The sequence below is a fragment of the Equus quagga genome, chromosome 21, assembly GCF_021613505.1.
Source record: "Equus quagga isolate Etosha38 chromosome 21, UCLA_HA_Equagga_1.0, whole genome shotgun sequence".
Lineage (NCBI taxonomy): Eukaryota > Metazoa > Chordata > Mammalia > Perissodactyla > Equidae > Equus > Equus quagga.
The window spans coordinates 30770000-30794154 of record NC_060287.1 but is presented as its reverse complement, the minus strand read 5'-3'; the positions used below and the strand labels follow the sequence as shown (position 1 = coordinate 30794154).

Sequence of the window (24155 nt, the reverse complement as noted above, 5' to 3'; positions counted from 1 at the left end):
TAATATGAATGCTTAGTTACCCACGATCAAAGTTAGACCCAGCGCAATCTACGCAGTAAAAGGAGAAAAACGTCTGCAACGTTTCAGAATCTTTTGGGATTTCCAGAATTTGCAAAGAACAAAACTTGAGCCTTCCTTGGCTTTCTTGGTTTTCCAAAGCTGTATTTTTTTTTTTTCTATGACTTTTTCTTTCTTGCTCTCTTGCTTTTTTAACGTTTGTGAGCACCACGGGCTTTCCTGCGGAGATGTGCAAATGAGCTGTGATTGTGACACACCAGTTGAGATGTGAAAAATGTTGGGATCGTGTTTCCCAAGCTGCATGACCCCCAGGGCAGACAATTGTCCTCTGTGGGCATGGCCTTCCCTTTCATGACAAAGAGCAAGTTTCACATCCCACCGAAACTGCCTCGAAAAGGAGAAGATGACTCCAGGATCTAAACCTACACCAAGCAGAAGGACAGAAACAGAACCCAGTGGCTGAGGGGCCAACTCAGGTGGACCGGCTACCACGCATCAGACCTAGAGAGGGATGCCCGCAGCAGGACAGGAGTCAAGGGTCTCCTCACAGACCCCCGCTGGCGTAGGAGGACATTGCCGTGATGCGACGGGCACGATCTCTAAACTCAGGATTCCACTCCTGGACAAGAAATGATTTCAAGTCTCCTTTTCACCTTCCGTTGCTCTCCCCGCCCTGGCCCTTTGGGGAGCACCATGCACATTTGCAACAGTCCAGAGGGTTCGCCGCTTCCCAGAGGCGGTGAGGACGTGGAGGGTGTCCCGGGCCGTGCAGAACTGCGGGGTCCAGCCCGGCTTCGTGAGACCACAGCCGGCTGTTGGAGTCCACCAGCCCCGGCCCGTCATCGTGAGGACTCACAAAGCACAGACCCGGGGCCTCGTGGCTGCCTCGCCTCAGAGGCTGTGTCGCGGCAGCAAGTGTCCAGAAAAACTCACCCCGTGACCTTCTTCCCAACTAAATAAAGCAGCGAATATTTTGCGCTGGCATTTGGATGAACAAACTGGCGTCAAGGGGGACAACACATGCTCCGGGGGGGGAGCATTTGGCCTGGCTTGTTTATAAAGCGGGATCAGCCAGTCACAGTTGTGCCTTACGAAGGTCGCCAGCTGGCGGGGCGGGAGTGAACTTGAACTTGAAGTGCCCGTCAGATGTGTGGTTTTCCTGATGGCTCATGGGACCTTATTCTGCCGCCCTGCCTGCTGCCTTCTCTGCTTGGCCTCGGTTTGCTGGAATTCCTAGAGAAGAGGATGGGCCCGGAGCTCCGTCGGCACCGCGTGCCGAACGCTGATGCACACACCCACCTCCCGCCATCAGACCTCAGTGCCGCTTCCTCACCAGCCCCTCTTCATGGGATCGCCCACAACTCTGGTTATTGTGGAATCACATTTATCACATCTTTAATAAGAACTAAGCTGATATTTGCTGATTCATTATTTCATTTAACTTGTATAACAACACTATGAGATGGAAGGACTGTTATTAACCCCATTTTACCGATGATAAAGCTGAGGCCACAGAGAGGTTAAGTAACTTGCCCAAGGTCACACAGCTAGCAAGTGGTAGAGCTGGGATTTGAACAAAGGCAGTTCAGCTTGAGGGCTCATACTGTTAACTGGCACCTTATATGTTTCTTCGTCCACGGGGTTGTACAATCAATTGTCATCTTTTGTTGCTTCCAGGCATAAGTCAAGACAACCTTTCTCTCCCTTGTCGTTTCTTCCCACTTTCTTGTTCAGTCCTAGTGTTCATGCTTCTAAATTGTATTCCTCCGGGAGCCCAACCGCTGGCTGGAACTGCGGCTGCTGTTTGGGTTAGGATTCCCTGAGCGGGGTAAGGAGGGTCTCAGTGCCCCCCTTTCCTGGGCTCCTTCCACTGGGAATGCCCCACAGGACACCTGGAACCCCGCAGCTTGCCCCCTCGGGCGCTGAGAGCTGCAGCCTTGGGGCAGCACACCCAGGGGCACCCGTGCACGGGCCAAGGCCTCTGCTTGTCTCCGGGGAGCCTCCCAGGTTCTCCTGGCCCGGCCTGCTGCAGGCTGCAGGAGGGAGTGACCGTCAGTTCTCCCTGCGGCGGCCCCATCCTCCCGCCCCTCACTGGGTCCAACAGAGCCAATTTGGGAGCTGTTGTGACTGAGCCCGTCTGTCTTCCTCCCTCTCCTCTGCCTCACTGGTCTGGCCGCAGCTTGCTGAGAAAAACACTTGAGACTCTACTCTCCACACCCATGCACTTCAAATACCAGGCCCATAGGTCATTTTAACGAGGGAATCCAGCTAATAACACGTGTGCTCTGAGATGCAGCTACCCCTCCTGGTGCAGGTGCCGGCCAGGAAGGGCTGTGTCTCAGTGGGGATGGGCCCAGGCGGGTGGAGGGTGGGCGCGGTGGGTCCTGAGGCTCAGCAGGGCAGTCAGGCCGTCCCCAGTTATCAAGCACGGTGCCAGGTCTGGTCGGAAGAAGACGAGGAAGAGGAAGGTTTTCCCCGCAGGGAAAAAAATCCATGCACACCAGGGAGCAAAAAGTTGTGACATAAGACCTCTGTCTTTGGGGCAATAAGCAGAGGTCCCCGGGTCTCAAAGCTGTAAACAAGAGCCCACGGTGAGGGCAGGCACCAGGATAGCTCCACCTGCGTGAACCATGTCATTGTGGCCGACACGCCCCGCTTAGTATCTTTTGCTGGACAGACACTTCTTATGACTGCACATAAAATGATGGGCATAAAATCATGGAATTATAATGATGAGCAGCCATGTCACAAATACTCACTTTGGTTGAATTTCATCCCCTATTACGTAGGCCAGTCAGTGGTTACCCAGGGGGCGTCGTTAAGCCCTTGACTGCCCGGAACCCAAACTCAGCTCAGTAAGAAACCGCTTTTGAACTATGAAAGGGCTAACAGTCAGCCAGCAAGTACAGTTTGGGTGCATCAGAGTCACTGGGACTATTTTCACTTTGGGGGACAGTGGCAGAGCATGGGAAAAGTACCACAAATCCAGATTCTTGGCGCTGATGCCTCTGAGTTTGCAGGTGGAGATTCTGACCTCATGACAATAATGTGAAGAACAGTGAGTGTACAGCTGGGAGATCTGGGTCTGCTGTGTGTGCGAGCTGTGTGACTTTGAGCAAATTACGTAACCTCTCTGAGCCTTGGCTTTGCTACCTGTTAATCCAGGATGATAAAATCTATCTTATTTCATGAAAGCGTGTGAGGACCAAGTGACATAGTATATGGGGACGTGTTTGAACAGTTGTAAGTTCAACACAGACCTAAAAATGCCAATATTATGAAGACAATGATTCTTTGTTGTCATTTAGGAAATCAAGAGTAGGATGATGGTAGGAGGGCCCCCACAGGGGTGGGATCATTTCGGGGGGTAGAACACACAGGTGCCTGTGGAGCAGTTGTCACTTGTGGTGCCAAGACCAGAACTCTTATGACATTTGGTGTTTGCACTGGAGTGAACAGTGTTCTCTAAAATATTCGTGTCCACTGGTAACCTCAGACTGTGACCTTAGTGAGAAAGAAGGGCTTCGCGGATGTAATCAAGTTAAGGTGAGGTCCTGCTGGGTTAGGGTAGGCCCTGAATCCAATGACTGGTGTCCTTACAAGGAGAAGGAGGTTTGGCCACAGGAGGGAGGAAGGCCACGTGATGGCAGGGGCAGAGACTGGAGTGATGCTGCTACAGGGTGAGGATTCTAGTAACTGCTAGAAATTGGTCAGCAAGGCAAAGAAGGAAGGGTTCTTCCCTGGAGCCTTCAAGGGGAACGTGGCCCTGCGACACCTTGATGTTGGACTTGTGGCCTCCAGGACTGTGAGAGGATAAATTTCAGTAGCTTTAAGCCACACAGTTTGTAGTAATTTGTCCCAGCAGCCCTCGGAAACGAATACTGTCAGGGACTCTCTGAAAGGCTGAAGTTGCAGGCAACAGAGGAAGCACAGGGCCGGGGGCCGGCATGCACACACCTACACACGGAGCTGAGCACCCAGGAGCGCTGTGTGCTCGGGAGATAAAATCACACTTGAAAGTGACGTTGTATGTATCCCATGACCCCCCCCCTTGTTTTGCAGACAAGGAAGCTGAGATCTGGAGAGGTCAAATCACTAAATCATTTGTACACGAACTCAAATCTTCTAACTCTTTTTCAGGCAGCCCCCCACACCCCCACTGCCCGCCTCACACACACGCACAGACACACACACACACACACAGGCCTGCTCAGTCACTGGGGCAATGTCATTGCTCATTGCTTGTGTCTTCAAGGTACTTTTTTTTTTTTCATTTCAATCCCTCCCTCTATACTGGAGCCCCTCCCACAGTCATCCTTCCTCATCTGCCTGTGAGGGACACTTGGTGGGTATAGAACACGGCCCCTGCCCTCAGGCCGTTACAGCCACAAACCCCATTCAGCCCAACATCCTGATCAAAGGGGAAGAATGCTTTATGAGGTGCCCAAACAGCCACAAAGCAAACTGCAGTTGTCAAGGAAGGCTGCTTGAAAGATGAGTGACTAGCGCCCGTCCCTGAAGCCAGGAAGATGGAGGGGGGCGTGGAGCCAGGAAGCCTTGAAGGCTGACAGAGTGGCAGGAGGAAGACAGACCCCAAAGCAGGAATGCCATGGCTTCTGAGTGGAACTCAGAGGAAGGGAGCCTGGCTGGGGGAGGAGGAGGAGTGGGAGAGAAATAACATGTAGGTGGGGACCTATTCGTGAGAAGATCCTAGAAGCTGGCTGTGGGATTCCATCTACAGGTACCATCTTGTAGCTTCCTGGTAGAGAAGGGACAGACTGGCCGTAATGCTGAGAGGAGCACGTGGATGGGGCTGTTATCAGGGCTGAGGTGCCTCTGCTCCTCTGACTGGTTCTTAGAAAGCTGGAGACTACCCAGCGAGATGGGCAGTTGACCGTGGTGCCTGCCTCCCCGTCGCTGAGCCCTCCACACTGGGCCTGGCCTGCAGCCTCTCCTGCCACTTCCTCTCCTTCAGCTACTTGTCAGGGGAGACAACAATCTGGATGTCACCTGGTGACATTGGAAGGATGTCCTAAAGATTGCAAATCCCTAAAGCCCAAAAGGATTCTTCTCCGGGTTCCAGGAGAGAAAGCCCACTGATGGGGAAGATGAATTTGGGTGAGGGCCTCCTGAGCTTCCTTAGGGCTCGAGCCCCATGGTGCACCCCTCCCCAGGACGCATCCTCGCCTAAGCTGTGAAGACAGGTCGCCCGTGACTTTGGTTATGAAGCCATGCCGGACGAGGCCAGTTTCATCATCCGCTCATCATTTGCGATTGTCCTTCTTGTCACAGACTTTAATTTAGACAGACTCCAAATCCTTGGGGATTGTTTAGCAAGAGTTTGCATGGCTAGGAATCACTGGCTTGCTGTGGCCAAAGATAGTATCGTCATGGAGCATTCTTCCGTGGCCTTCTTTTGTATTAAAACATGCGTGACAGTTGAAGAAACTCTGTTCTTTCTAACTTGGGGAAGGAAGACAACTTGATTTTGTGAGCGGATTGGGGAACGAGTGGTCCTGGTTCGCTTTCCTTTTATTTCTTTTCAGTTTCGTTTTATGCTACGTGATTGAGAGGAGAAAGTCTGTGTTAACTGTTAGTCGGTGCAGGAGGTCTGAACATCATACCTAGTCAAACCTTAGGATCCTGTTGTGTAGCTATGAGAAGCAGAGAAGAGAAATAATGGAATTGAGCACAACGCACACATACACACAGACAAACACACCTTTGAATACTGGGTGCCAGATACTGTTTTAACAGTTTTGCTCATATTAACTCATTTAACCTCCCTCTAAATTCTATAAGGTAGGCAAAGTTATATGTACCCATCTTCCAGGTAAGGGCACTGAGGCCCAGAGAGGTCAAGTGCCTTGCCAAAGGTCAGCTAGCCAGGATTTAAACTCAGAATCTAGCCTCTGAACCACTTGGCCAAGAAGAAATGTTTGAAATCATAACATATTTAGATAGTAATAATTGTAATGTTAGTATTAACTATTATTATATTTATTATTTATAAGTTAGTAACTGTATTATAAATTATAAACATTTTTTAAATAATTTGTAAAGTTATTAAAAGCCTTGCGTTAGATATATGCAATGAAGCCATGCTCACATTTCATAAGTATGTGTAAAATGTTTAGGTGGAAATCACGTGCATGTGGATGTTTGTAGGACTTACTGAATCTCAGTGTGTCAGTTGCATATTCTTAAGTCCATTTGTTGAGTATAAATTTTATCTGGCCAATCCCATGAGGGCCTCTAATAAGATCTAGCATTTAAAAATAATATTTAAAATCACTTGGCAATTAGTATTTTTGAAATGCGGGGAGAATAATTTTAATTTAGCTTACCCTCAAACTTAGGAATTCTCTCTTTCCTAATCCTTGGAGGCAAACGACGTTAGCCCGGAAAGATGGCTGTGCTTTCTTTGACTCCTTTTTGCCCTGAGTTTATAAAAAGGGGGCACAGTGGTGGGGGGAGGAGTGGGCTAGCTGCCCGTCTGATCCTATGTCCCCTGAGGTCTTGACTTCAAAGAAAGCTAATTCGAATCTCTCTTGATCCCGTGTCGTTTATTGACGCTTAAAGGAAAGCCATGTAACTATGTGAAGTGTGAGGTCTACACAGACGCCGTGGGTGTGCATTCCAGAATTTAAGCAAAGTCAAACTCAAGGGAATATTGGAAAAGCCCATCACCTGTGCTGAAGTTCTGCCTCCTTTCCAGTTCGAGTGCTGGAAGGCACAAACTCCTGGTCAATTACAGAGCAGGCACGCGCAGGCCGCCACCTCATTCTCCCGTGTTCTCTTTTGTGTCCCGACAGGAAAGAGCTTCACTCTGACCATCACTGTCTTCACAAACCCACCGCAAGTTGCCACTTACCAGAGAGCCATCAAAATCACGGTGGATGGACCCCGAGAACCTCGAAGTAAGTGGGCCCCCCCCAGGGCTGGCACACCTTCCGGGCTGGTCCACTCAGGCACCAGGGACGGTATCTCAGAATCCTTGGGTTTGACTGACATCACCCAAAAGTGGCTAAAACCCCTGCCAGAGGGGGACGTCATGTCCCTGTAGGGAGAGAGAATTTTATTATTGACACTCTCACTCCTCAAAGGTTGTCTCTGAGCACCTGGCTCTTTTTGAAGCATCCTCTTAGAGGGCAAAAGGAAATTAAGCTGGCTCAAGTGTATGTTGGAACCATTTTGGGGCTCCATGGGACTAAAGACTAGTCCCTCAAATACACAGTGAGGTTCAAGAAAATGGGAAACAAACAGTGAATAGAAGATTGGCCAGACACAGGGGTGGCCAAAAAAAGCCTGAGGGTCAGAGTGGACCACAAGGGACTGATTACCATCCATGCTGGCCTTTTATTCATTTGTTAAGACTGGAGATGAAAATGAGCCTTTTCTTTCTGTGGCATAGATCAAAATCTTATTGCAGGATTGTTTAAAATAGAGACTGGGAGGGTGGAAGAGTGCCCAGGGAAAAGCCAGTAAATATAGAAAGATGGTACCAAAAAAATAACTCCTGTGAGGAAAGCTTTTTAAAAAAGGAGTAGGGTTGTTTAGTCTGCAGAAAGATGTCTTCACGGTGACTTAATGACTATCTTTGAGTAAACACAAGAGTCGCACTCTTTTCCAGAACCACACCCTCCACCCGGGGCGGAGGCTCGGTTCCAGTTCCAGATCTGTGGAGCTGACTGCAGCCCCTGCCCGGCATCCGCAGGCCTCGAAATAGTGTCAGGTCCCCCACAGAAAATGCCTATTCTCTCTTCACAGAGGGAGAGAGATTCAAAAACAGAGCTTCCTCCTCTGCCCAGAAGTTGAGATGAAGGGAAGTCAGGTCGCAAAGCGGAGTGGTTAAGGATTTGGGTCCTGAGGGTAAACAAGTGGAGTTCCGGTTCAGGTGCTCTCGAGCCTTTAGCAAGTTACGAGCCTCTCTGAACCTCGGTTTCCTCATCTGCAAAATGAGCATAATAATGAGAGCTTCTTTATAAGATTGAATGAGACAAGGCTGCATGCCTGGCGCAGAGAATGAATTCAGGAAATGTTAGCGGTCCCCAGCACAGCCTTCCAGCCTGCATCTCTGGCTGCTACTCGCTGGGGCCAGGCCTGCAGAGGACCCTCTCATCGTGCGGGTGCCAATGGACGCTCGAAGGTTGCCCCTGGGGTGTGGCTCTCTACAGGCAGTCCTGTGACCACTGAAGCTGGTGGCAGTCTTTCCTGCAGTCCTGGCCACAGCCTTAGAGCATCTCGATCACCTGCTAGCACCATCTCAGGGGCTGCCTCAGCTTTCCCAATGCCCAGAGTGGGCTGGGCCACCACGCCCACTGGGGACAGCCCCGCAGGACACAGTGTTCCATTCGTGTTCCATCCCCTTGGTGCCATTTGCCTGCTCCGGGACTCCCGTTGTCTCTGACCTCATTCTCCCCTTCTCAGCTTTTTCTCTTAAACCCGTGGAGACTTTCTGGCCACGCCCAGACTCGGGAAACTCTGGGACTTGGTAGCATCCTCTGATTCTAATGGCTGTATGAAAAGCAGGCCACAGGCATAGGACCTCACAGTTCGAACCAAACCCAACTTCGTAGGTTTCCCAAGTAGAAATGACTAACCAAAGACCAATAGTGACCTGTATGAAGCATAACAGAGATGCCAAGCAGGGGCCTTGGCTCTCCACAGCGGACCAAAGAGGAAGCACGCTTAGATTATAGCATGATGTGGGGTTGGGGGCAGCAATTATGAGGTGTAAGGAAATTGACTTCAAGGGTAAACTTCGAGAAAGACTCACTGGTGGGTGGAATCTCTAGCTTCAAAAACAGAAGCAACAGGGGCCGGCCTGGTGGCACAGTGGTTAAGTGCGCACATTCAGCTTCGGCGGCCCGGGGTTCGCCGGTTCGGATCCCCGGTGCGGACATGGCGCGGCAAGCCATGCTGTGGCAGGCCTCCCACATATAAAGTAGAGGAAGATGGGCACGGATGTGAGCTCACGGCCAGTCTTCCTCAGCAAAAAGAGGAGGATTGGCAGATGTTAGCTCAGGGTTAATCTTCCTCGAAAAAAATAAAAGAAAATAAATTAAAAAATAAAATAAAACAGAAGCAACAGCCAAGTCTTAGACAGTTCAAATGCTGACCTGCCTGGAGGAAGCAGCTTAAGCCAGGTGACCCGTTGATGCACCTCTGCTGCTATTATTCTCTCATGCGTGAAAAAGCGTGGTTTGTGCCCCGCTGCCAGTGTTTCCTGTAACATTCAAAGAACTGACGAAGTGGTCGAGCTTCAGAAAACAAATGGTGGCCGCTCTGACTTTTAAGAATTGGCAGTCAGAGGGGAAAAATATGCGATTGTAATGGCCTGTCTGTATATACAGTTTACTCTGTTTCCTGCTGTTTTATAACTTAAGAAAACAGTCATTATTGAGAAGGGCTCTTCGAACAGACAGGAGGGATTTGCGTCAAAGCGGCATCCATTTTTATGGAGTCTTTCCTGCCAAATGGAATTCATTTGGGGTCTAGGGGAAAATTAAATGAGAGGTAATAAGTATGATATAAAGGGGTGTGTTACAGCCCCAGGTAAAGAGTCTCACGTTTCACAAGGGGTTTCTAGACAAAAAGTCACAGGCATACAGACTCCCCGAGAGACTTGAGAAATGCTGACTTTTCTGTTCCCCTGGGAAGCAAGGGTGGGCCATCGCGCTAATTTCAGTTTGCTGTCTTCCGCATTATTTGAACATTTTGATTCAAGGTAGGAACTACTTTTTGATGAAGCTCCGCTCACACTTTCTTTTCTTTTTTGGAGAAAGTTAACAGAACTTTTTTCCCCCAGCTTTACTGAGATATGATTGGCATATAGCTTTGTGTAAGTTTAAGGTTGAAAACGTGGTGATTTGACCTATGAATATATTGCGAAATGATTGCCAGAATAAGGTTACAGTTGTTATAGTGTGTATGTGTGCGTGTGTGTGCGAGTTGAGAACTTTGAAGATCTACTCTCGTAGCAACCTCCAAATAGACAATGCAGTATTGTGTGCTCAGCATGGGTAGTCACCCTGCTGTACAGGACATCCCCAGGACTTAGTCATCTTAGGGCTGGAAGCTTGTACCCGTCAACAACCTTCACCCATTTTCCCATCCTCCCACTCCACCCCCACCCCCTGCCCTGGCAACCACCCGTCTACTCTCTGTTTCTATGAGTTCGGGTTTCTTTAATTCCACTTATAAGGGAGATTATACAGTATTTGTCTTTCTCTGTCTGACTTAGTTCACTTAGCTTAATGCCCTCAAGGTTCATCCATGTTGTTTCAAATGGCAGAATTTCTTTCCTTGTGTAGGCTGAGTACTATTCCATTGTATGTCTTTACCACATTTTCTTTATCCATTCATCCATCAGCGGACACTCAGGTTATGCCCATGTCTTGACTATGGTAAATAATTCACAGCCACGCTCTAATGTAATTTTAAGAGAAGCCATTGCGTGTAAGTCAGGACTCCCAGATAGTGCCAGATCTCTGGATTACGAAGACCTCCCAGTCCCTTCTATCATTATGGTGCAATGAATTGTGGGCGATTCTGGCAAAATGGCCCTGGCATCACCAAGTCAAATAGTTTCGAGAAATTCTATTGTTTCATGAAATCAAGCACTGTGAGACCTAGAAGGAACCTGAGAGAGCCTTCAGGCCTAATCGCCTCATAGATAAGGGAAAGCAGCCCAGAGAAAGGAAATGATTTGCCTAGATTGAGAAGGAAGCCAGAAGTAGAATGAGGAGCCCCTGGTACCTAATCCTGTCTCCTTGAATCCTCTTGTCCATCTGTCCACGCACCTCTCCATCCATACCACACCATCTGTACATCGTCTATTCTAAACTTGCTGACCTGGCCTCAGCATCCTCGTGTTTGAAATGAAGTGTTGGCTTATATGACTCCTCACATTCGTCCGGGCTCTCAGATTGTCTAGAAAGAGCAAATGGCAGTGCCTCCTTGCAGGAACGGAGTCTTCAGCTTGAGGCATTCATGCAGAAAACCAGAAAGAAAGTTTATCTCATTCAACCTGCCACTCAGGGAATTAAGACAAAGACTAAGAATTAAAGAACGTGCCACAGCCGTCTGTTGGCCAGGCCAATGGGATAAGTTGATGTTTCCCGCCCCACTTTCCTAGGTTTCAGTGGTGAAGTTGTAGCAAAAAGTGAAAGTGTGCTCCAAAGAGAATTGAAAATGTCTTTCATTTCAGATCGTTACCGTAACTGACCCGCCAGTCCAAGAGTCAAAACTCATTCTTCCCACATTTCGTGGAATTTTTTTTTTCACCTCTCAGACCAATGGAGAAATTATTAATTGTTGACAAATTAAATTTATTATAGAGAAAGAGCACCGTCAGAAGGTGTTCTCTGCTGGGATCAGTTCTCGCAAGCTGCAGTGAGGGATCTGGGCTCAGTTCATAACTAGAACACTTAGTGGCTTGTTTAACAGAATGAAAGATAGTCTTCTCTCGAAGCATGAAAGATAAAGTAAAAGGATTTTTTAAGACATGGATATTTGAGAGTTGTTTTTATGTTTTTTTTTTTTTATATATATTTCAGGGCATCTAATGACAAACTCCAGCTCTCAGCCCATGTGTCTGTAATTTAGCCCAGGTGTCTGTAACATAATATTGGCTAGCAAAGCATATTCTCTGCAGGTATTTCACTAAATAATTTGAATGGGTGAATTAGCTCGGTGCCGCGGAGGAAGGTGTTCTGCTGAGGAGAGGCTGAGGAGAGCCTGCACTCGGGACGCTAGCTGACTCAATGGCAGGGGTGGCGGGCAGAGAGGGGCATCTCTGTGGTGTGGCTTGGACAGTCATTCTGATGTCAGGAGCCATCACCTGTCTGGCTAGGTGTCTGTTACATCTGGAACACTGAGTAACCTAATTAAAAATTGAAAAGGTTAATAGAAGAAATATTGGCCATTTCTGGGAGAACTTCTGCCCTTGGGTTAAAGGAGTTCTTCGCTGTAACTGTCTTGTGGCTGAGCTGTTGAGATCCACAGTAACGGATAGCCAAGTGGAGCCGTTACTTAAAAACCTGAGAATACGCTACTTTCGGGGGCATGAGCCTTCTTGCCAACTAACCTTTTTTTATAGGGAGTCATAGTTAAGAAGAACCTGACTAACTCCCCATCACTCAATTGCTTTGTTAACGATTTCGTTGAGATTGTGTCACATGAATATAACTTTCGTCTATGATTTCGAATGAAACTAGCAAACCTATAATGTATATATACAGAGAAGAAATACGATCTTTGTAGATGGAGAGTATGTTTCAAGTGAAAAAGAGGAATGCGTGAAATGTACCTGGAAACTATGGTGAGAATGGACCTAGAAATATTTGAAACGAAGTTTATCCAGAAAAGCGTGGGATGAGCAGAAATGTTCACAGATTGCTCTTATGGTTGAGTAATGTACAGGTCTTTTTAAAAATGATCTTTTAATAATAAAAACACCTAACAAGAATAATAGCTAACACTTAGATTGTGCTCAGTGTTTTTCCCAACACTGTTCAAAGTGTTTCGCATATATTAATTGATAAAATCTTCGCAAGAACAGATAAGAAAATTGAAGCAGAGAGAAATAAAGTCCCCTGCCCAAGGTGACACCATTAATAAGCCAGAACGGAAACGAAACAGTCCAGACACCGCAGTCCACAGACGCCAACGTCTGTTTTTAAGAACCACACCAACTGCCACTTGGGCTTCTGTGTATTCAAATTTCTGTTTCAGAAATTTTTTTATTAGGAGAGTTTATTAGTACAATTCTGGTTCACATACAGTTTTCTTCGAGAAAGCAGAACCTTGTACGTAGCCTTGGCAGTCGTCATTTTTGCACTGACAGGAGGGAATCAGTGTTTCCAGGGCTACAGTGAGTCATGCCCTGGGGGACAGGGGACATGACCCAATACACAGCCCGGCTGTCACACATGCCGAGAGTTGGTGCGTGTCTGTCACCAGGGTCTGCCTGGGGGCCTGCCGTCAATGGGGACATGAAGCAGGGATGGTGCCCAACGTACACCTCTCTCTCCAGTGTTGGCAGGAAAGATGTGTAATGTGACAAAAACAGCCACCAGGTGAACAGCCCAAGGCCAGCCCCCGCGCTTTGGCAAAGAGCTTCCTAGAAGGTTCGTGTGCACAGTGTGCAGCCTTCTTAGAGGATGAAAATTTGTGTCATTCGTTGCCCCTGACTGGTTAGTGGAATGCCGGCTGGTTTTCTAGATCTGTGACCTCAGGATTGTAAGTATCCATCCACAACCCACTGTTCGCTGGGAATTGCTCAAGCGTATCTTCCAGGGGATGAAGGGTGACATGGACTTTTAGTTCTTTCTGGATGAAATCCTGATCCATAAAAGAAAAAGGAAATCGTTCTTTCTTTCCTCCCATCTGATTATAAAGTAGGAGATAGAGAGTCAACAGGAGAGAATGTTCTGCTTACTTCTATTCCTCCTCCCCATTGGGAAAGACAGTGCTGTGTTAAGACGGGCATTCTGGGGTGACTCCCCCTGGTGCTGTTATTCCCATTGTGCTCAGCTCCCCAGCCACCTGAAGGCTTAGGAAAAGCAGTTTTTAAAACATTAATAATAATCCTGCCTGAATGTTTCCAATGCATTTTAGAATCTCTGTTTATTATCTTTAGTAGTATCCAACTAGCCAGAGAAGAATTTTATACGTATAAAGACTTCCCTGACCGTCGAGTTTTCAGCGGACTTAATTGGGACCAAGGTCCAAAGGGTTCCTTGGATGAACAGGAATGTAAGAGGTAGTGTGTTTCTTCCCCCAGGAGCAGCGATAACCCACCTCATCAGCTCGCTGAGACCCACGTAGGCCTGTGACCTCTTGGTAACTAGCCCTATTTTATATGGAAGTCACTAAGATTTTTTAGATGGCATTTGTATAGCTGTAGAAAGGAAGAAAAAGTTCCCTTAAGGTACCAGTGAGGGCCGGCCCCGTGGCTGAGTGGTGAAATTCGCGTGCTCCGCTTCAACGGCCCAGGGTTTCACTGGTTCAGATCCTGGGCGTGGACATGGTACCACTCATCAGTCCATGTTGAGGCAGCATCCCACATGCCACAACTAGAAGGACCCACAACTAAAAGTATACAGCTATTTACGGGGGGGGATTTGGGGAGAAAAAGCCAAAAAAAAAAAAAAAAGAGAGAGATTGGCAAGTTGTTAGCTCAGGTGCCATCTTTAAAAAACAAAATGATTGGCAACAGATGTTAGCTCAGGTGCCAATCTTTAAGAAAAAAAAAAAGTTACCAGTGAGAACCCAAAGAAAAGATCTAGGCACCTTCTCAGGCTGATGGAGGAGGCAGGAGGGAGAGAAGAAACACGGACAGAAACTTAGACCATCACCTTGACTATCGCTCTCCATCTGGACCACTGCAAACCGGTATCACTATTCTGAATGCCAGGGAGGTCGAGATCTGAGCTAATATATCACAGCCCTTGTTAGGATTTAGTAGATGAAGTGCTAAAAGGAAGAAAAAAAAATCCTGTCCGCATTTAGGCTTCCGGGGTTTCTTAATCTTAAAACATGTAAATAGGTTTCTGGATCCTGAACTGGGGGACCTGAGTTTCACACTGGCGCCACCAGGCCAGTGGGTGTGACCTGGAGCAATTATCTTAAGTACTTCGTCCTCACTTTCCTCTTCTGTCCAACCAGGCACTGGGACGAGATAATCTCTAAATTAGTTCCCACTCGGAAAGGATAACAAACTATTGTCCTGAAAATGGAGCCGGAGGTTCCCAACAAATGGGCGCCCTTAGAGGCCCAGACTCGCAAGCCTCCTTCCCTGGGGGACGCCATCCTCATCTCACCAGACATGTCCACGTGCACCCCGATCCTAGGCTACATGTCATTTTTTGATAGGAATTTTTGAAAGGGCTTTTATAGTTTGTTTTTGAGTTATCTGGCTGTGGGAACTCATTTAATTTCCTGACGCCCTGATTTCTCTGCCCTCAACATGTGATTACATTGAGGACTTGAGATCCCCATTTGAGATCCTAACTGTGTGGGTGACTGTAACTGGGGGAGCTGGCTGAGCCGCCATAAAGCAAGGGGAGTGGCCTTACTCACGCCCCAGGCTGGGAGGCTGAATGCCACAGCCCCCGAACGTTTAGAACCACAGCGGGTGTGCAGTAAGTGTTCGGAAGATGTAGCAATGGTTTGCATTTGGTCCCGGAATCCTTTGCCTATGAGAAAAATCTAAACAAAAAAAGATTTGTGAACCCTAAGTTTAAAAATTCATGAAGTTGCCATGATGTTGCATTTTTTTAGACATTTAATTAAACATTTATAAATTTTGATTTTTTTTTCTTTTTTTTCAGTATTCGTTTTGTATTTAGACCCAGTAAAATATCCTTTCTGGCATTTTTACAAACCCTTGAGACACTCTGGGCACTGTTCCTAAGTCCCTCCTGGGCCAAATGGCCTTGCCCCCACAAGTTGCACTTCGTGAAAACCTCAGGGTGGATATCCTGTCTGAGAAACGTGGAAAGTTGGTACCCGAGATCTAACACGTGGGTCTTTTCCAACGTATGGATGACACGGCTGTAGGAGAGGCTCTTCCACTGTTCTAGAAAACTGTCATGAAACGTCCCGGAGTCTCTGGGGGTCCGGATTCTTGCATCAGAGGAACGCAGCTCCCCTCCCCAGGGTGCCTGCGCCGGCCAGCCACAGCCAAGCTTTGCAGGCATGGAAAACAGGCTCAGCCACCCTCTGAGTTTCCTACACCAAGTTGTCTTTCTAGACGTGTTCCGAGTTTTTGGATTTTTGTCGGTATCTGTTTGGCGGGGCTTTTCTTCGTTTCCCACGAAGGACATTCAGCGGCACATTTCGGTGACATGGTGCCCTTGCGTACAGCGCCGGAGACCCTCTGTGCACGCGTGGTGCAGCGCCTTGCTTTGCTGCCCGTGAACCTTGTGGCCTGATGGAGCAGCCCCTCACGTGGGAAGGTTGGGGGGCAGCTCAGCTGAGGTCTCTGTAAGCTATCTAGTGCATCGTGGCAAGTGCCTAAGCCGCGCCGTTGGTTACCGTTCATGCTGCTGGAACAGGTGGTCCAGCGCTGCGCGCGCATCTCCCACAGCTGGGTGGACCTGCAGCTTGCGGTGGGTTGCGGTTGGCACAGGGCAGTGCTGCAGTGCAGTATGGCATGCTGACTTCTCAGCTTCTGAGTGGATTTAGCAATTTTTTCATACCCTAGCCACTTTCCATTTATCATTTTGGAAACAACAACAAAAAACCTCTCTTTTTCTCAAAGACTTGAGGTTTTTCCTGTAAACCAGGTAGCTAAGAAAGGCTTTAGTCGGAATTGGATCCAGTGGGTCTCACAGAACTCCACCATGACCAAAAAAACCAAAAAAACCCCAGTTCAGCTTAAATAAGTTAAGTAAAAGCTACCCCCTCACATTAGATCTGTGTTTTTCATTTGAGCCAACTTGCAATTTCTGTGCTTTCCCATTCTTTTCAGGTCCTTTTTCTTTATAAACAATTTGCTTTAATAGTTTGCTCCTTTCCTATGAAAAGTTGACGATAAAGAAGGGGTAAATTTGGGCTGGCCTGGTGGTGTAGTGGTTAAATTTGCACACTCTGTCTTCTGTGGCCTGGGGTTCACAGATTCGGATCCCACTCATCAAGCCATGCTGTGGTGGCATCCCACATACAAAATAGAGGGAGACTGGCACAGATGTTAGCTCAGCGACAATGTTCCTCAAGCAAAAAGAGGAAGATTGGCAACAGATGTTAGCTCAGGGCCAATCTTCCTCACCAAAAACAATAAAAAAGGAATAAATTAGGTGTAATCTATTACAGCTGTATTATGAGACATCACAACTCACTGACGTTTGGTTGGATGCGAAATACCTTTTTTCATAGTATGACTTACATGTGGTATGTTTTTTATCAAGTTCTATGTGCAAGTAAGTTATGCAGTGTCTCTGGGAAAATTCGCTAGAGCCAATAGCCAAATATTCTGGCTTTTTACATTTACGGATGAAAGCCAAGATAAAAAACATTTAGGCACCCAAAGTTCTTTTCTATGTGCCTTTTTTTTAAAGCAACACAATCGAATTAATCTGCCAACTCCCTAGACCCCTATTAAGCAAGTTAATGGCAATACATTAGTTGGGTACTTCCACGATTTCCGTATACTCAGGTCCCGTTAAAGCAAGTATTGACTACAACTTACGACTGTTATCAAAATCTTCCATTGCACTTTCATATTCTGAAATGCTGCACATTTGAGATTCCGTTTGTTTGATTTGATTTTTGTTTTTGTTCAGCCTTCTGGTCATTTGAGACAAAAAGTAAACATTTGAAATAAGTAAGTTCTTAAGTGCTATGCACATTTGTGGTCCTTTTTGGATCTGGTCCTGGTATCGCCTTATTTTTACTTACCTTTTAAGTGGTTTTATCATACTTCCAATTTACTCCTGTTGGAGCTAAGGAGAAATACGCATGGTCCCATCCTTTCGTTCGTCTCTGACATTGCAGTGACCAGGGCATAGCTCTGAGTTCCTGAAATGAAGCAGAGCGCTCTGAGCCTGAAGGAGGGAGAGGAGTTTGCAGCCAGACCACCTTGGGCTCCAGTGTGATCCCTGCTACTTACTAGCTGAGTGTCAGTTTCCCCATCTGTAGAATGGGCCTGGTGACTCCTGCTGTGCTAGGGGATGTGAGGATTCGAGGAGACAGCCTGAGGGCAGACTGGAATTGTGGGTGGCCGCCCAGGCTCCAGAGCTGGCTGCCTGATTCAACCTGGCCTGTCCTCCCTGAGCAGATTGGCCTCCCCACACTCAGCATCCTCAGGTGTCAGACCAAGAAGATGACATCCCTGTCTTGGGGGATTCTCATGCAGATTGAATGAAGCAACACCTGTGAGGACAGCACGGTGCCCCGCACAGAGGTGCTCCGTAAATATCAGCTATTATTATTAAAGCACGTGCCCTGGACAGTTAGGTCCCCTGCCCTCATACCACAGCCCTTACCAGGGGAAACAGCTGGACTTCTGCCCAAGTGAGTTCAAATATTTGCCATTGCCAAGTTACTTAAAAAAAAAAAAAAAAATGCCTGGCAGGTTAGGTCCTCAGGATACAATACAATATGGACTTTTTTCTCTTTTTCCTTTCACCCTACCTATTATTAACTCCAAATACTGAATCACTGAACCTATTTCAACAACTTATTCCTCATTGAAGCAAAACTGTGTTAACCATATGGCTCTGCTTCCTTGGAAAGAGTGGTCTTTTTCCAAACAAAGATTTTATCAAAATATAGCTGTTTCTTAACCGAATGTTAGCACCCCCGCTGCTGTGTGATCCGCCAAGCCTGTTAGCATCTAGAAGCTTCCACTGGGTCATCTATAAGATGGGAATAATCATATGAGCTCTGTCTACTGCATAGGGTTGTTTGGGGTGAATTGCGATAATATATATCAAGGTGCTTTGTTAACAGTCCGTTAATCAGATAACAGAAATATAGATATATAATTATATAGAAAAATAATAGAAAATTTTATTATTATTATTATTATTGTATTATGCAAAAATCTTAGGGATCTTAAATAAAATAATTACTGGTTTCTTGAAGGTGGATTTCATCTCATCGTGTCAGGATTGATGAGAAGGAAATTGTAGAGAAAAAATAGACATTTAAATCAACCCCCACTATGAATACATACTTTTGGAATTTTAGCTGTTGCCTTTAGAATATCTTAATATTTTCTTTGCTTAGTACTATATACCTTTTAAAAATACTGGAAACAAAAATAAGCAATCTTGACAGTTAAGAGAGCTGAGTTTTCTTTTCATATATATTTCTTTTCCAACACCAAATACAGTTGTTCCTGTACGATTCTATTATCCTATATTTTCTTTCAATGAAAGTCTGGGGAAGCGTTTCAAAGCCCGTAAGGTCGTAGTGCAACTTGCTGAGTTCTTATCCCTTTTTTTTTTCGTCCGTGGCTTTTTATATATGCTTGCTCGCCAGAGATTTCTGGATTGGGTTTCAGGGAGGTGAAACGTTACACTCTGAGCCTTCGTGCCAGTTTCCCAGGACGAGTCAAACTGCAGCTGCTCCGGTGAGAATGTTTCAAGGCTCCGGCTTGCTGTCCTGTTCGCTGGCTGACAAGCTGCCAGGAGCAGGTTGGGAGAAACTCGTTCTATTCCTTGGGTGATTCAGCCAGTCTCAAAATAAATAGGTAGCCGAGTGCGGGGAGAAAGAACTGAAAACTGCTGAAATCTGAGTCTTGAGGGCTGAGCTCTTCTCGGGAGCTGCTCTGTTGAACTGTGAAAGGAATCTTGAGCCCTGGGCAAGGGAGAGGCCGGCCTAGTGGAAAGGCCGCTGGCCTGGGAGCCTAGGTTCTGGCCCTGGCTGGCTCGGCGAAGCTCGCCAGCCCACATCCCCACTCAGAGCCTCAGTTTCTTCATCTGCAGAATGAGAAAGAGAGAGAGGATTTGATGATTTTAACATCCTTATCAGCATCTAAAAGTACGATTCGATGTCTGTAGGAGCAATTGCACTTTCAATGCATCATCTTCTAACCAGGAGAAGGAGAGCGGGGGCCCTGTGGCCAGGCTGCCATCCTGGGGGGACAGAGATCCGGGACTGGGAAGATGGAGGAGGGCCGGGTGGAGGCAGAGGGAGGGTGGGAGGGGCATCTACTCACTCCCCAAGCTGGGGAAAGAAAGGGATAAAGATCCACTCCAGAGTGGCATGCTGTAGTAGGGGAAATCATCCTAACTAGATTTCCCATGGCTTTGGCATCATTAAAAAAAAAAAAAAAAGACATCTTTATACCCACAAAGTGCTCAATTGTGCCAGCCACAGAGCCCCAACATGGCCAGCTTCCTGAAGCTGGCCGGTCAGAGACCTCAGTGTTAATTCCTCAGCCAACGCAAAAAGATGGTTTGAGTCCTGCTGACTTAATTATTGGATGTTTCTGAGCGAGGCTGCCTCCCTCCTTTGCCTCCTCGCAGTATTATGGGCTGTTCTTCATTACCTGCCCTACCTATCTTCACAATCTAGCCACAAACAGCTTCGGTTGACCACACCACTTCCCTATTGAAAGTTAATACTGTTTGACTCATTCTGTGTTACTAACCTGAAGCCAAAGAAAACAAGCCAGAGAATAACCGGCTTGTATGGAGTTTGGAAAGCTCTCAGAGGTCTTGCTTTCAAAATCCTATACAGTAGCTTTACTATATCTCTCTGCAGCAGCTGCAGAGAAAATGAAGGAAGCAGAAGTGGTTAAAAAAAAATGTTGAGGGTGGGGAAGAGACAGGGAAGCGCGTGGGGTGGGGGCCTCCCTCGGGCTGGGAAAAGGCTCAGCATAATCGGCAGCCGTTGATGAGGGCTCTCACTGAGCTCAGATATTGCTTTCACACACCAGAGTGTTCGTACAGAAGAGCGACTGTTTCCAGAGTCGAAAGGACAGAAAGTTCAAAATGTGCATTGAAAAGGTGGTTCTCCCATTGCATCGGTAGCAGAGTGGAACTGGGAAGCTGGTCCCCGCAAGCCAGCTTCCAGAGGCAGAGTCCCAGGGAAGGACCAAGAAGGGAGAAGGTCTGTTACTTTCAGATCTGGAAAGGGTTTGGATGGGAGAATGTTGCCGGGGTTTGCAAGGCAAGTATTGACAGCCTTCTCGTCCTTCGCTCCATCACCGGCTCGGATGTGGTCACCAGGGTGAAGGGGGGCACTTGTGTCTTGGAATAAATAGAATCTTCCCTCCTAACATCACCTGGCAAGCAGTGGGGCCAGCATGTTCATCACCGTGCTGTGGCACTTTGGGAGTCCCAGGCAAACAGCCACTTGCCCATTCGGTAACTGGTGGAGGAGGACTCCCTCCTCGACAGGCTTCATCTCAGCTATGTGTTGACAACAGTGGATCAAAATGAACCTGAGTGAGGCCATCATTCCCAAAACAACCTAAAAGCTTTTTCTCTGGATGGTGTGAGGTACGGCTAATGGCCTGTCCAAAACAACTACTGGTCACTATTGGCTTTCTAACCAATTAGTGCTGGGGAGCTGTGAGTGGCCAGAGTGCCCTTGTCCTTCTTTACCCGCCAGGGCCTGCTCAGCCATCTATTAAAGGACTTTGGCTGGCCCCTCAGTCTCCTGCTTCTGTGAGGCCAGCCCAGAGTGCAGTTGGCATTAGTGACCTGAGAGGAGGATGGGAATCAGATGCTTCCCTCGCTGATGCTGGGGAGGCCCCCAGGGCCAGTGGGCAGACTTTTAGGAATGACAGGGAATTTTCTTACCCCTTCCCAGAAGTACGGACAAGGAGAGAGCATCCTACAGGCTTCTGGGTGCGCAGCCAAGAATGAGTTTAGACCAGGAAAGGGAGTTTATGTACCTGTTCGTTCATTCATTCATTTCTTCATTCACTCAGCGTTTATTGGGGCACCCCCAATAAAGGGCACATCCCTGAAAGGGCTCTCACTTTACCTCGGTCCTGTCGGGACACGCTCAGGGCCTCGGCTAGTTTTGTGCGGTGTGTGCCGGGGCAGAGGAGAGTGGAGACGTGCCAGGAGGTCAGAAGGCCTGTGTGGGGAACAGGAATACCCGGGACCACAGTGCAGCAGGTGGAGTCTGCGAACCTCTGAGATCTTTCTGCCCCTTCCCGAGGCCCTACCTGTCCAGCCTGGGCTAGCTCTGCTGAAGACCTGAACTCCAAAGCCAGGTCACAATGCTTCAGCCGGTTCCAAATGCTCCAAGCAGCATTTCCTGAGTCGATACTCAGCTCTGGACACCGCCCCCACCTGCCACCAACACTTACCCTCCCAAGGTCACCTTCCACTCAGAGCCCATCATCGGGACGGAAGCTATTGGGGTAAATGAATCCACCTTACCAGCAGTTATCACTCCTGGGTTACTTTTAAATTACTCTCTAATGGGGGGTCTTCTAAAGGCAGTCCCTGCCCTCGGGGAGGGTCCACAGAACTTGGAATTACAGGCTGATGGAGGAGAAAGAATCTTGAACTTGTGAGCCGAGCTGTCTGCACCCTTCCATGGAGGTCGCCTCCCCCGCCCCCGCAGAGGGCTACCTCTGGTCAAGAGCAAAGGAAACCGGGCGGATCCTCTGCCCTAAGCTGCAATTACCTCCTTAGTCACCAGACAGAAACAGGGGGTAACCCATGGCGACCGATGACTACAGATTTTGACTACCCTGCTTTTAGGGAGGCCCAGGTCTCGAAAAGCTCATGGGATCGAGCTTAAAACTCTGCTGCCTGTTACTGTGAGCCTTGAACCTCAGGGAACTCAGTTTTGTTTCCGCTTTTGTCCGGTGAATTCTGAGGTCTGGTTCAGAGGGGGAGCAGGCCCCACGTGGGCCCGGGGCCTGACATCTGTGTTGGTTGTTGATCTTGCTTGGGCCCCAGCGAGCTTCGCCACTGTGTCTGAGCCCACGTCTTGAGGGCAACTGTGGGAGACACACTCTGTGTGTGTGTGTGTGTGTGTGTGTGTGTGTGTGTGTGAAGATACTACAAAAAAAAAAAAAAGGGAAGCTGCAGCAGCTCTTTGCTTATGTGAGGAGGCAACACTCATCTCAGCTCAAGGGCCTTTTATCCATTCTTCTTTAGTTTTCAGTAAAATGAAAGAAAAAAAATAGAGAAGGCAAGTTTTACAGTTGATTTAACCTCTAATGGATAATTCTCCATGAAACTGTACGTTCTATTTTTCCTCAACCAATAGTTTTTCTGAGCCCTCTCTACAGTTCCATGTGAGCTGAAAACTTTAGCTCAAATTTCCTTTGGCCCAAGTGAATTCTACTTTTCTACAGTCTAATGGAGGATGGTTGGACGGCACCAATCATGAAAGAGCTGGGCAGTCAGTCAGGTGGCCATTCAGTCAACATTTAGTGAGCCTACTATGTGCCAGGTGTGAAGGAGACAGCTGTGAAGAAAAGAGACAAAATCCCACTCTCCTGGCACTCACAGTCCAGTGAGCACAGACAGACCATAATATTAATGAGTGCTATGGAGAAAACTGAAGCGAAACGACCAGTGACTGGCCAGGTAGGGGACAGTTTGCAACTTAAAATGGGGTGTTCAGGAAGTTCTCAGGGAGAAGATGAAATTTAAGCAAAGACTTGAGGGACAGGAAGGATCTGGCCCACAGGTGTCTATGGAAAGAGCATTCTGGGCAGAGGAAACAGCAAGTGCAAAGGGCCTGAGGCAGACATTTGGAGCTAGAGTAAAGTGACCAGTGTGGCTGGAGCAGAGTGCGGAATTTGAACTGTCTGCTGTCTAGTTTCAAGTAGGGCGCATTCACCTTAGAAAGTGCGCTAAGCGAAACGCCAGGCAGACCTCTACAATAAGTGCTTTAGGCCATGTAGGGGGGGCCACTGCAGGACCATGGTGTGAAAACACCCAGGGAAGGGAAGCCCCATGCACAGGCAGACTCGGTGGTCACTTGCTTACCTGTTGCCACCTGCAAGAGGACAGAGCTCTTCCCAACCAAAGGCACCACTGTCCCTGTTGGTGATTCCCCTGGGGTAAAGCATCATGTGTGTAGGATCCCTAAGAAAGTTGCCTGGTGGACTTTTCCGTACTGGCTTGGTGTGATCCATCCTCCTGTAGGAGGTTGGAGGGGCCAGGGGAGCAGAAGCCCTGCGCAGGGCCCGTGGTGGGACGGGGGACACGGTACAGGTAGGGTGATGAGCGTTAATCTCGGACTTTCATTCCTCTTCCCGTTGATGGGAGGGGATGGGCAGGGGACCAAAAAGTATCATTATTTTCTAAGCAGTCAGAGAAGCAGGGAAATGAGACCCTGGATTAAAGTTCGGCCGAGCGGCTTTCTTCCCAGCTGCAGCCCCTGACAACTTCCTGGCAGGCTGTGAGGTGAGATTAATGGCCCGTTCCCTCTGGCTGCAGTCTTTGGGTGATAATGGAGAAGGGGCAGAAACAGAATGCGGTGTCCCTGTCACTGGGTGGGTAGCAGGAAGGGCTCAGTGAAGGTTTGAGGGGAGAGTGGAGGGTCTGTGAAAACTGACAGCCAAGGTCATTACTAGCTGTCCAGAAGGCCGCTGAGGAACAGCAGGAGGCAGAGGAAGAGCGAATGCCCAGCATGTGTGGCGCAGAGCTGCCCACCAGCAGCACGCAGACGGGTAGGGCGGGCGGGATGGAATCTGGGTT

The 24155-nt window shown here is 48.0% G+C and overlaps 1 protein-coding gene across 4 annotated transcripts in view; it reads left to right on the top strand.

Moving 5' to 3' along the window:
- RUNX1 (RUNX family transcription factor 1) overlaps positions 1-24155 on the top strand; it is a 244831-nt gene that overhangs the window by 170210 nt on the left and 50466 nt on the right. For 3 of the 4 annotated variants that reach the window (XM_046647979.1, XM_046647978.1, XM_046647976.1), the window contains exon 4: positions 6834-6938. The exons of the other annotated variant lie outside the window; for it this stretch is intronic. In XM_046647979.1, coding sequence (XP_046503935.1) covers positions 6834-6938 — 105 coding nt within the window. The remainder of the gene's footprint in view (positions 1-6833; positions 6939-24155) is intronic. 4 annotated transcript variants of the gene reach the window in all.